A 13,744-nucleotide genomic window follows, 5' to 3' on the forward strand; every position below is an offset into this window, starting at 1 on the left:
GGCGGGAGGACTTGGGGCGGGAGCTCGGGACTCTGGCCTTCACCCGCCGCCCTCCTCTCCCTCACGGCCTTAGGCAGCCATGGCGCCCAGCCGGAATGGCATGATCCTGAAGCCCCACTTCCACAAGGATTGGCAGCGGCGAGTGGACACTTGGTTCAACCAGCCGGCACGCAAGATCCGCAGGTGTGGCGCGCGGGCCCGGCGGGGTGCCCGGGGCGGGGTGCCCGGGGCGGGGTGCCGGAATGGACGCGTGTGGGCCGGAGGTGACTGTTGTGTTTTTACCGCAGACGCAAGGCCCGGCAGGCGAAAGCGCGCCGCATCGCCCCTCGCCCCGCGTCCGGTCCCATCAGGCCGATAGTGAGGTGCCCTACAGTGAGATACCACACCAAGGTCCGAGCTGGCAGGGGCTTCAGCCTGGAAGAACTCAGGGTGAGTTCGGCAGGGTCTCTGCGCTGAGTACTCTTGGTCTCGGTGGAATGATGACAATTCTCCGGAATCGCTGTACTGTCTTGATGAAAGTACTTTTGAACCCTTTTCCATCTGATAACGCCGAGCTTTCTCGGCGGGGGCAGCAGGGGAGGGACTTGGAGGTGTTTCATCCATTACTGTTTCTGGCTAGGTGGCTGGTATCCATAAGAAAGTGGCTCGAACCATCGGCATCTCTGTGGACCCAAGGAGACGAAACAAATCCACTGAATCACTACAGGCCAATGTGCAGCGCCTGAAGGAGTACCGCTCCAAGCTCATACTTTTCCCCAGGAAGCCTTCTGCTCCCAAGAAGGGAGACAGTTCTGTGAGTACAGCGGGTCTTCGTGGTGTTGGGTTTGGTTCAGTGTAGATGAGTCTGCCTGGGTCCCGCTCTGCTGAGGTGACACTGCGGCGGTACAAGTCATGTGTGGGCCACTGAAATCCCTGTGGTTTTCTGTCCTAATGGAAGGTTATTGGCTTGGGGCCTGACTTGCTATTTGATGGTTTGCCCCCTACAAGGTTATCTAGGAACATTTTTGGACGTCTAGTATTTTAGTATTCAGGAATGCAAAGAACATAGACATTTAACAAGCATCAGGGGTATCTGTCGTTATGGGCTTCCTCAGAGTGGGATTAGAAGAAGGTGGATTTGTTCTGTCCCCTCAATCGAACAGGACCCTCCCCTATGCCTAGTAAGCCAGCACATGGGGGCCATGAAATGCTGAGGGCTACAGGCCTAGGCAGCCTGCTCATTAGGAACAAACTGCACCCAGGGCGATGAGTGTGAAAGACAAAAAGGGAGCTGGACTCAACTTTTCTTCTTAAACAGGCTGAAGAACTGAAACTGGCCACCCAGCTAACAGGACCTGTGATGCGCATACGGAATGTAAGTTACTGCTTGAAGTTAAGATTGGCAGGAGGAAAGTGTTGTGATGGACATGTAGATTTAAATCTTTTAGATTTTGTTTTGGGGGGGGGGTTTCTATCCCTAGCCATCCTGTGCTGTAGGCCATGCTGGCCTTGAACTCTGAGATTTACTTGCCTCCTGAGTGCCAGGGTTAGAGGTGTGTGCCGCCACCTGGCTAACCTTCATCTTTTTAACGGGTGGCATTGTTTTGCTAGTTGGGGTGGGGGACTTTTTTCCCAGCCTGAAGGGGGCGTGGCATGTGTCTGTTGCTGTGATAAAATGCCATGGTCGAAACCAAGTTTGGTTTACACTTTCACATTATGGTCCTTCATTGAAGAAAGAAAGAGGTCCATCATTGTAGGTAAGAGCTGATACAGAGGCCGTGGAGACTGGTGCTGCTGTAGAATCCAGCACTACCATTTCACAGTCATATTCCCTGTGTAGACCAGAAAGTTCTGCTTCCTTAGTGCTGGGATTAAAGGTGTGTGCCACTATGGCCCAGCTTTACTGCCCTGTCTTTTTGCTGGATGCATTTTCCCATTGAGACTCGTAAAATTAGCCAACACATGTTCTTAACTGAAGTCATGACTAGTTATTTTCTGAACGGGGTCTCTGTGTGTAAGCCAAAGCTTGCTTTGTAGTCTACCCAGGATCCTCCTACCTCAAACTTCCAAGTACTGTGGTAACTTACATGATCCTGGAAGAATCCTGTCTCTGTCACTCCTGAGAGTTGAGACAGAGTTACAGTTCTGTGGACAGGTTGCAATTCAAACCACCTTGACTTACGTCTTTTTCCAGGTCTACAAAAAGGAGAAAGCCAGAGTTATCACAGAAGAAGAGAAGAACTTCAAGGCTTTTGCCAGTCTTCGTATGGCCCGGGCCAATGCCCGGCTCTTTGGCATCCGAGCAAAAAGGGCAAAGGAAGCTGCAGAGCAAGATGTTGAAAAGAAAAAGTGATGTGCTATTGGAGTACTGCAATAAAACTTTCCATAAAGCAAAAGCTGGATGTTGTGCTTTGTCTATGTATATGCCTGTGTGAGAGTGCTGGGTCCACTGGAACTGGAGTTAGGCAGCTAATTGATCCTGTGTCCTCTGGAAGAGCAGCCAATGTTCTTAATCACTAAGCCATTTCTCCAGTCTCTGCATCTTTTTTCTTGGGAGCAGTAGAGTAGCCTGTGTTTTGTCAGCTCTTCTGTTTTAGAAAGCACTCCCAAGAGATAGTTTCCATTGCATCATTGAGTCTTGTATTTATTTCAGTGTGAGCTTTGGAAGGGTGCCTATTAATGCCAGGTGCTGAGCTCAGTGTATTGCACACATAGTAAACACTGCAGCCCTGGCCCTAAAAGTTTGTTTTTTTACCCAAAGCAGTTTCCATTAGCATGCCAAGTCTTCGGGTGGCCACAGTCTACTATATCAATAGATGCAGTGTGCTCATTAACCTTGTGAAAGACTGGCATTTGGATATTGTAGAAATTTGCCCTTTTTCTGATTTGAGGTGCTTGCCATCCTGACATTGGCTTGGATTCTTGGCTCTATTCTGCCCTGCTTTGTGTAGGCACTCTGCATTACAAACACCAGGGAGAGCCCCAGAGACGGATTTGGAGGCCTGGGGTAGTTTTTTTTTTTTTTCTTGCACTCAAAAAGTTGGCCTAGTGAAGCGGTTAATCAAATGCTGGTGGCATTTGGCTGTGAATAGGCCTTCAGTGAATAGAGGTAGTCTGATGGGTCCCTGGTAGCACAGGCTTACCTTTGAGCCCACCTTGTTGGGCACTGGAAACAAGATATGTGGGTGACACTAAACATTAGATTTGGTCATTTGTGAACCCTAAGTGGAAAGTAACATGGTCCCTACTAATTAAACTATCAGACTGGAGACTGGTTTTTAGCAGTGTTTTAATGCCAGTGGCAGGTTCAATATTCTGAGTGGCCACAAGGGGGCATAGGTCCCTCTTTTGTGTGTGGAAAACTTGTAACTTGATACGTAGATTAGTCTGGCCTCAAAACTAAGGTCCACCTACCTCTGGCTTCCTTTGGTTTTAAAAATGTCTTTAATGCTGGGCGTGGTGGCGCACGCCTTTAGTCCCAGCCCTCGGGAGGCAGAGGCTGGTGAGTTCGACACCAACTCGGTCTACAAGAGCTAGTTCCTGGACAGCCTCCAAAAGCCACAGAAAAACCCTGTCTCGAAAAAAAAAAAACGTTTTTAATCCCACCAGGCTGTGGTGGTGCATTCTTTTAATTCCCCTTAGGAGGCAGAGTCAAGAGGATCCCGTAGGTAGCCCTGGATAGCGTGAAACCCAGGCTAACCACTGCCTCCCAAGTTCTGGAATAGGTGTTTGCCACGATTCCTTGCATTCTTTTACATACATGTGTGTGTGCGCCTTCGTGAGTTTATGTGCACTGTGGACCTGCAGGTGCTGGCTATAAGCTACCACGTGGGTGCTGGGAACATTGGATCCTCTGTAAGAGGACCTGTTTGAATGGATAGACATGTTGAGGGATGTAATAGACTGTTGGGTGAGTTGTAGTGGAGGTGCATCAGATCCCGCTGGAACTTCAGGTAAAGGCTTTTGTCAAGGTGCTGGAGATATTCGCTCAGTGGCTGAGAGCGATAGCTACCAGGACCAGGATTCAATTTTTAGCACCCACATAGTTGTTCACAACCATCTATAACTCTAGTTCTAGGGGATGTGAAGCTGCCTTCTCGCCTATGGAAGCAGGATGATCTCATGTGCACAGAGATAGATGCAAAATACACAACACACACAATTTTTAAAAAATCTTTTAAAGATACTTAGGAGTGGTGACTAGAGAGATGGCTCAGCGGTTAAGAGCACTGATTGTTCTTCCAGAGGTCCTGAGTTCAATTCCCAGCAACCACATGGTAGTTCACAACCATCTATAATGAGATCTGGTGCCCTCTTCTGGCCTGCAGTCAGAAGACTGCATACATAATAAAAAAAAATAAAATAAACCGGGCATTGGTGGATCCCGCCTTTAATCCCAGCACTCGGAAGGCAGAGGCAGGTGAATCTCTGTGAGTTTGAGGCCAGCCTGGTCTCCAGAGCCAGTGCCAGGATAGGCTCCAAAGCTACACAGAGAATCCCTGTCTCAAAAAACCCCCCAAAAAAATTAAAAATAAAAAATAATAAAAAAAGATACTATGAGCTCTCAGACTTGGATATTGGGAACTAAACACAGGTCCTCTATAAAAGGAAGTGCTTTTAACCTCTGGGCCATTCCTCTACCCCTTTCCTTGCTTTGATACGGGGTTTTATTTTATCATGTAACCTGTGAAGACTGGTCTGAAGTTCATTGTGTAGTCTAGGTTGGCCTTGAACCCAGCTGCCTCAGCCTCCTCAGTACTGGGAGTGCAGGCATGTACTCTCCCCTTTGGCTCTTATGCAGTAATTTCAAGCTTGAGGAGGCTAGAGAGAGCTCTGTTGGTAAAGTGCCTGTAAGAGTATCATTTCCTAGAACCCACACAGAAAGCCAGAGTATGATACAGGCTTGTAACTGATGACCTGAGCTTGATTCTAGGTCTCGCATGATGGAGGGGAACAGCTGGCTCTTATAAATTGTCCCCACACATACAAATAGGTAAGTGTGGTAGTGAATGCCTTTAATTTCAGCACTCCAGAGGTCTCAATTGGAGTTCACTGCCACCCTGGTCTACATAACAAGTCCCAAAGCAGCTAAGGCTACTAAGACCCCCCCCCCCCACACACACACAGAAACACACACACACAAAGTGCTGGGTGGTGGTGGCACACGCCTTTGATTCCAGCATTCAGGAAGCAGAGGCAGGCAGATTTCTGTGAGTTCAAGGTCAGCCTGATCTACTGAGCAAGTTCCAGGACAGCCTCCAAAGCTACACAGAGAAACCCTGTCTTGAAGAAAAAAAAGAAAAGGAAAGAAAGAAAAAGTAAGGCCCAGGTATGATGTCATAGACTTGTTCAAAGGAAAGAAATTAGTATTCCAAATTCCTTAGAATTTGGGTGGTCCACTGAGCTGAAATCTGGAACTCAGTTGAAGAGAGGGAGGAATGAAGAACGAAGGGGTCTGTACCTGGTTGGAGAAACCCACAGAAACAGTTGGCCTGAAAAAGGGAAAGCATATCGACCCCAGATGCTCTTTGGGAGGACAGTACAGGACTAATCCAGCCCCCTGATCATGGATGCCAATGGGGAGGCCCCTGCACTCCTGGGAGCCTCTGGAGGTGGACTGGTGTTTTGCCCTGGTGGGTGGGAGGGACTTCGAGAGCCCATCCCACTTGAAGGGATTCGCTCTGTCTCTGAACACATGGGGAGGGGCCTAGGCCCAGCACAGGAAGATTTGGTGGACTTGGTGGAGCCCTGGTTGGGGGCCCTACCCTGCCTGGGGAGTGGCGGGTGGATGGGGTGGGGGGTAGGTTGGAGGTGGGGGAGAAGGAATGGGGGTAGGGGGAGGGAGAGGGAGAGGGAAAGTACATGTGAAAATATTAATAATTTAATAAAAAAAAATCCAGGAAAAAAAAAAAAAGAATTTGGGTGGTCACAGATTTAAATTGATCCTAGTGTGTAAAATAGGTCCCATAAGCAGAAGGCTGATTCTGAGTTTTTCTTTTGTGTGTGTCTCTACAGTTTATAAGTAGCATTTTTTAAAGATGTATTTATTTATTTTTTTATTTATCGTATACAGTGCGTGCCAGAAGAGGGCACCAGATCACATTACAGATGATTGTGAGACACCATGTGGTTGCTGGGGATTGAACTCAGAACCTCTGGAAGAAAAGTCAGTGCTCTTAACCCCTGAGCCATCTCTCCAGCCCCTATAAGTAGCATTTTTAAGCACTTTTTTTAAAATTTAACCAAAGTGGCAGCAAACGGAATATGAAAGACATATGGGGTATATGAAAGACGACAGTGTGGTTAGATAGGGGGTTAACACGGCCATGACGGGATCTCTGTGGGCTCCCACTCCTTCAAGTCAGGATCAGCAATAGATAGTGATTGTGGAATTAAGAGCCCTACAGAGAAACCATCAAATGGTAACATTTTCCCAAATCCCAGAGACTAAAGGGTTCTCTCCCTTAGAGGCGGGGCCAGAGCCTCTGAGGAGGAAGCCTGGTGCCCAGAAGGTATCTTCAACACTTCCCACTGCTTTGTTGGCTGCAGCATTTTGAACCTCAGGATTAGAGAAAATGTCAGCTGCAAATTCTTGCTGGGCATTAACACAGCAGTACAAGGAGTGGATATGCCGTAACACCTTAGTTCCAACACCATGATACCAGTGAAGAGCAGAGCACCTGGCAGCATCCACTGCTGTGCCAAGTTGGTCTTCACGACAGCAGGAATCTAGCAGGAGCCCCACTCTGCCAGAGACCCGGAGGACAAAGAAATAGCTTTGTTTTGTTTTGCTTTTAGAGACAGGATTTCTCTGTGGCTTTGAAGGCTGTCCTGGAACTTGCTCGGTAGACCAGGAACTCACAGACATCCGCCTGCCTCTGCCTCCCAAGTGCTGGGATTAAAGGCATGTGCCACCACCGCCTGGTTGTTTTTGTTTTTTAAAATGGATTTTGGATATTAAGTCCTTTTTCCTTTGTAACTTACAGAAAAGGACTAGGGATGTAGTTCAATGGTAGAGCAATTGTCCTAACATTTTCAAGAGCCTGGGTTTGAGCTCCAGCATCACACACATAAAAGAAAAATTAAATATATGTCAGGCTGGAGAGATGGCTCAGAGGTTAAGAATACTGACTGCTCTTCCAGAGGTCCTGAGTTCAATTCCTAGAAACCACATGGTGGCTCACAACCATCTATAATGAGAGCTGGTGCCCTCTTCTGACATGCAGGCATACATAAATAAATCTTAGAAGGAGGAGGAGGAGGAGGAGGAGGAGGAGGAGGAGGAGGAGGAGGAGGAGGAGGAGAAGAAGAAATATATGTCTAGGAGCAGCAGAGATGGCTCAGTGGTTAAGAGTACATACGGGTTCCCATGGGGGGCTCAGGGTTAGCATCCAGCACCCTCACGGAAGCTCACAAAAGCCCTGTCTTCACTCCCAGAAGTTCTGAAGTCTACTTCTGGCCAATGCAGGCATGAGACAGGTACACGGTGCACATAGATATGTGTAGGCACAGAAACAAAATTTAAGTGATCTCTTAATTTAAAAACTAAATCATATGGGGGGAGTGTAAAGGGGAGGGACTGGGAGAAGAGGAAGGAGAGGAAACAGCAGTTGGGTTGTAGAGCATGAGAGAAAACACACACACACACACACACACACACACACAAGTCTAGCTGGGTGTGGTGGCACATACCTTTAATACCAAGACTCAGGAAGCAGAGGTAGGCAGATCTCTGAATTTGAGACAAGCCTGGTCTATATAGTGAGTTCCAGGCCAGACATAGCTATATAGTGAGACTTTTGTCTCAAATTTAAAAAAAAAAATGTATATTTAGTGTCTAAGTGAAGGGTGTAAAGTGGGCAACACTGCGTTCCAAACCCTGGAAATTGCTTCTGTCTTCCTGAAATGGGTTCATGTAAAACATTCCACTACAAAAATCTGCAAAGAGGAGAAAAAAACTAGGTTATTGATGAAAAGGACCCAAAAGAGAGGAAAGAAACATCTAGACATCACTCCAGGACAGCTCTTGCTAAGAATATCATCAAAGCTACAGATAAGTCAAGAGAGACTAAAACCAGCATGTCCATTACCTAGACCCCGCCTGAGTGTGCAGCTCCATGGACTCTGCTCCTGCCTGCCACTTTGGCCCACACTGCCATTGCCATCACAGCACCGGTCTCTCCTGTCTCCCTGCTTTTGCCCAGTGGTCTCTGCTCTGTGATTATTCCTCCCTCCTGCAGAGCACTCCTGCCCAGTGGCTTCTGGTGGACATACCAATGATTGGATGCTATCTAGGGTTCCTTCCTCTCCTTTTCCTCCTTCTCCCTTCTCCCCTCCCTTCTCTAGCCTCTCTTGTCTTCTCCCTCTTCTGTCCTTTTTCTCTCTCTTTTTTTTTTTTTTTTTAGACAGGGTTTCTCTCTGTAGCTTTGGAGCCTATCCTGGCACTCGCTCTGGAGACCAGGCTGGCCTCGAACTCACAGAGATCCACCTGCCTCTGCCTCCCAAGTGCTGGGATTAAAGGTGTGTGCCACCAACACCTAGTACTTTTTCTCCTCTTCTTCCTCAAGTGCTAGCCCTTCTCTACCCCTCTCTAAACCTCCCCTTTTCATCTTAGATTACATACCTAGGGAAGTCAGCCTGGCCACCATAGGAATCCTGGAAGCAGACCTCTCCCATTGCACCTCAGGGTGACAGAGGCCTACCTTGGTATCTCAAGCCAAGGGTCTTCTTGCACAGGAACAACAAAATATATAGTAAACATTGTGTTGGCTGCTGTGTTTTGGTGCAATTTATTTAGTGCAACCAGTAGCTAAGTAATATGTCTAGTTTCTTCTCAGCATGGTAGAGACTAAAATGTGAGTGAGATCTTATTTCACAATGGCCTTAACCCATATGCTCACCACAGCAGCCTGAAGACAAATAAACTTAGCAAACACTCTCTTCTCCTAAGCCTGTTTCTGGATCTCCTCATGGTCACTGTGTGAAATCATGTTCCTTCTACTGTTTGTAACGCTTACTCTTGACCCTACCCTGCCCTGTGTGAGATAAAGGCCCCAGAAAATGGCAACTGCTTTAGTTTGTGTACCTATGTGGTCCCCAGAAGGTGTAAAATTATCAGTGGAATGGGGGATACTGGGAGAGCCACGTAGAAGGGTATTTTGCAGAGAATGCCCTTGACTCCTAGGACAAACCTCAGGAGAAACAGGTGCTGAGTGGTACAAGCTTGCGGAGAGCACATTTAATGGACCCTGGGTGAGGTCAGGAGCTGATGGCTGCTTCTGATGGTTGGTCAGAGGCCCCTAGCACAGCTTAAGACCCTGCTGATTAGTGTGTTTGACCTTCCAAGGCCTAGTGACTTCTGAGGTTTGGCTGAGCACGGACTCCAACTGTCTTATGAGTATGTGAAGCTAGAATACAAAAGAAGACACAGAATGAAGTCAGAAGTGTCCTGGGGTGTTTCTTGGGGTGTGCCCTGGGGTGCTAGAGTCTGGGCCAGGAGCTGGTTCTGGCTTAGGCAAGTTCCTGACACTGGAACCAACTCCACAGAGACCATAAGGACTGGGCCCCCATCCATAGCAAGTGTCCCCTCTAGTCAGGCTTGGGTAGCCTGAGTAGGGGGCAATAAGGCTATTAAGACACATTTGGGGCCTGGAGAGATGGCTCAGAGGTTAAGAGCACTGACTGCTCTTCCAGAGGACCTAAGTTCAATTCCCAGCAACCACATGGTGGCTCACAACCATCCGTTACAAGATCTGGTGCCCTCTTCTGGTGTGCAGATATACATGGAAGCAGAATGTTGTATACATAATAAATAAATAAAATCTTAAAAAAAAAAAGGACACATTTGGGGACTCTGTAGGTCAAAGAAGGCAAAAGTATAGGATCTGAGCTGTTCAGTGGGATCCATGTGGGGTGTCAGTTACCTCCTGCTGTGTGAGCTCCAGCACCCTAGAGCTCTCCCTGAGCCACAGGATGGATTGTGTCACCTGCTGGGATATCCAGCTCCAACAGTTTGAGTCAGAGTGCAACAGTTTGCAACAGAATGCAGCAGTCCCCTAGGGCAGGAGGGACAAGTCACAATATGAGACCATGAGTTGCTGCTGGCACATCTCTCAGAGAAGGACCAGACTCCATCAATAACAAATACAATTTTTATTCTTCTCTGTATTTTGACTAGTTGCGCGATTCCTATAGTGGTCTCAACTAAAAAAAAAAAGAAAAAAAAAGTGTCTTCTTAACACGATCTGTGGGTACAAGGATACGAATTTAGACTGCAGTTAGAAACTATACTAGTTTAGGAAAGTGGCAGCAGAAGTCTCATCTCTAGGGTGCCTGACCTCATCAGCCAAAGACAATTCTCTGGTTTTACAGTACCAGACACGAATTCCCTCCTACTGAGTGAGCCTTTAGTCCAATTAAACAGCTGCTGGTTACCTACAAAATATGTGTCACTACTGTCCCCCTGGAGACATTGTTTGGTGTTGGTCATTGTTATGGATAGTAGACTCTGGCTGGGGGAACTGTTGATTGCTTTTCTCCGATGACACTTGCATAGTACCTTTGGATACTATGAGAGCTAGGCCTCGGGGAGGAGTCTTGCAGGTCAGTTCAACTCCTCCAAGTCCATTGTCTGAAGCACCTGGTGACCTCATTGATAGGGTCTTACCTTCAGTTCTGGGAGGCAACCTAGGGCAATGGCAATCTCCTGTATTATCTGGGGAATCTTTTTGACGGCTCTGAGTAACAACTCAAAGGGAGGCTCCCCATGGCTGCCACTGGAGGTTTTGTTAGTCTTTGGATCTTGTGCAGGACATTATAGGTTAGGGAAACATCATGGAGCAGGGGACAGAGAGATTGTAACAGTCAGAGAAGCAGACATTTGCTGTGAGATAGTGTCTTCTACACATGACAGAGAGCTGCAGCATGGTCACCTAAACAAGATATGTACAGTGACAACACCAGTTGACATGCCAGATTGTGCCAGTTTTGTCCAGAAACAAGATCCCAGATAGATTACCCAATCCAAACCAGTCAGCCCTAAACACACACACATATAAGTAACACTAAATGGGGCTGGAGAGATGGCTCAGAGGTTAAGAGCACTGACTGCTCTTCCAGAGGTCCTGAGTTCAATTCCCAGCAACCACATGGTGGCTCACAACCATCTATAATGAGATCTGGTGCTCTCTTCTGGTGTGCAGATATACATGGAAGCAGAATGCTGTATACATAATAAATAAATAAAATCTTTAAAAAAAAGCAACACTAAATGGACTCAGTAGGTTGTGTGTGTATGTATATATGTATATCAATATATATGTGTGTATATGGCTATATATATATGTATTATATATATAAATATATGTGTGTATTTGGCTATATATGTGTGTTTGAACTGCCTATAACTTAGTTCATGATATCTGGCACCTTCCCTTGGCCTCCAAGGGCAGAAGGCACACATTGAATGTATATGCACTTGGGAGGCAGTGGCAGGAGCATCTCTATGAGTTCGAGACCAGCCTGGTCTACAAGAGCTAGTTCCAGGACAGTCTCCATATCCACAGAGAAAAGAAACCCTGTCTCGAAAAACCAAACAAACAAACAAAGCCCCCATCAACTAATGAAAACATTTTTTGCATTTAAAAAGCTAGAGGAATAGGTATAAGACGATAATGGTTTTATGTCTGGGTGCTCAATTTAAAATTTGTTTTTGCTCACTTATCAGTATTTTAACATTTCAGAACTGATGTGTTATTTCCTGTATGGTAATAACAAAATATGGTTGAAGCAAGAACTCATTTCCTGTGTCTGGCTAGCAGAAAAATCCGAGGCAACAGAAGCTGAGAACAGAAGGAATTCATTGCTACCTAGTGCAGGGAGGAGGGGCATGCCTCACCTTCCCTGGCCCTTGGGCTATGGAACTGGCACTGAGGTAGGGGCATTGTCCCAGACATCAAGTAGAGCAGGGCTGAAGGGACACTAGTTTGTCCCCCATAGTTTCTGTTTGTCTATTAGCACAGTCAGGGCCACCAGGGGCCAGCAAACGCCAAGCTAGCTTCTGAGAGGTTGATTAAAACCTTTAGTCTGAAATTTCAGCTACCAAGCTCCTTGAGTTTTCTTTCCTCTCCTTCTCTGGCTGACCATCTGTCACTTGCCCTACAGCTGGGCTTTTGTGATGGAAATATTGGACTCCAGGTGAAACACTGAACCCCTCAGACAGGCAGGTGACTTTGGAGCCTGAGACAGGGTTTCTCTGTATTGCTTTGGAGGCTGTCCTGGAACCAGCTCTTATAGACCAGGCTGGTCTCGAACTCACAGAGATCTGCCTGCCTCTGCCTCCCGAGTGCTGGGACTAAAGGCATGCGCCACCACTGCCCGGCTCAGTATGTGGTTTTACCTGTAGAGTCATTTCTCCAGCTCCTTGAACTTTTTTTGTTTGTTTTGAAACAAGGTCTTATGAAGACTTGGTTGTCTTGAGACTCACTATGTAGACCAGGCTGGCCTCGAATTTACAAAGATCCTCTTGCCTCTGCTTCCCAGGTGCTGGGATTGAAGGTGTGCAACACCACCTCCCTGCTGGCTCTTTATTTATTTATTTATTTATTTATTTATTTATTTGGTTTTTCAACACAGGGTTTCTCTGTGGCTTTGGAGGCTGTCCTGGAACTCGCTCTTGTAGACCAGGTTGGTCTCAAACTCACAAAGATCCACCTGCCTCTGCCTCCTGAGTGCCGGGACTAAAGGTGTGCGCCACCACTGCCCAGCCCTTCTGGCTCCTTTTATAAATGAACTTTTTCTTTGTAAACTAATCCCCCCTCCTGTGTGTGTCTATGATTCTGTCTGTGCATGTACACATAGAGATCAGGTCTCTCCTTCTACCATGTGGGTTCCAGGAGATTGTCAGACTTTGTAGCAAGCACTTTGGCCTGCACTGAGCCATCTCATTGTGCTAAACTCTTTGATGCCTCCTCCTTTAAAATGGGCTGGTTGGACATGTCCACAGTTTAGTGCTGTCCAGCAGTCTTCCTAGACAGTGTAGGGCTCAGTGTGGGAGGAATTACAGAGCAGCTTCCTCAACATTGGGGTGGACACTCAGTGATGCCAAGGCAACAAGTCTAGCTGGGGACCTGGGAACTTCCCAAAGACCAGTGACCCTCAATTCCTGTTGGAGAGACCAGGGTCCCTGCTGGCACTGCTGGTCCATTGAGAGATCTGGCTATCTACTTGAAGTGTGGTCCTTTGCTTGAATTTCTCATTCCTTTTGCTCATGTTCAAGGCTAAGAGGCCAAAAGGTTAAGGGTCTGGCCCAGAGTGGTGGAATCTCAGGGAACCAGGCTCTGGGAGGACCACAGTTCTCTGTGAACGGAAAGCCACCACCCACAATCCCACAAGCAATTGGTGGGCTAAAGGTGGTCTTCCAGTCCTGGAAGACACAGGGCTGAGATGCCCAGAGCCACCCAGGCTGGACTCAACAGAAGGAAGAGTCCTGTGTGGGGCCAGCCTTGGAGAAGAGGGATGCAGAGCAGCTGGGGAGGCTGGAAGGTAATAGGTGAGCTTCCAGGCATCTTTCTGCTGCCTCAGGAAGTGGAGGGTAGGTACCACAGCCTACAAGAAGACCCTTGGCTAATGAGATGGGTATGTCCCTGGTGCCAAGCTGGTAGAGGAGACATTGTCCCCCACCATATCTTGTCGATTTTCTACCTCACTGGAGGCTACTAGTGCTTCCTCCCACACCCACCTCCGAACCACCTATGTATCCCTGTCT

The 13,744-nt window shown here is 47.4% G+C and overlaps 1 protein-coding gene and 1 non-coding gene across 2 annotated transcripts; both read left to right on the top strand.

Annotated features, from left to right (window-relative positions):
• Positions 1-72: 72 nt before the first annotated feature.
• Positions 73-2,371, top strand: Rpl13 (ribosomal protein L13). The gene is given in 5 exon segments (NM_001246803.2): positions 73-183; positions 288-429; positions 620-793; positions 1,298-1,354; positions 2,174-2,371. Coding segments are annotated over 5 exon segments (636 nt in total). The 5' UTR covers positions 73-79; the 3' UTR covers positions 2,333-2,371.
• Positions 478-564, top strand: LOC113832994. The gene has a single exon (XR_003484448.1). It is a non-coding gene; the product is annotated as a small nucleolar RNA MBII-202 (small nucleolar RNA).
• Positions 2,372-13,744: the final 11,373 nt, after the last annotated feature.

Source organism: Cricetulus griseus, chromosome 3 (genome assembly GCF_003668045.3).
Source record: "Cricetulus griseus strain 17A/GY chromosome 3, alternate assembly CriGri-PICRH-1.0, whole genome shotgun sequence".
Lineage (NCBI taxonomy): Eukaryota > Metazoa > Chordata > Mammalia > Rodentia > Cricetidae > Cricetulus > Cricetulus griseus.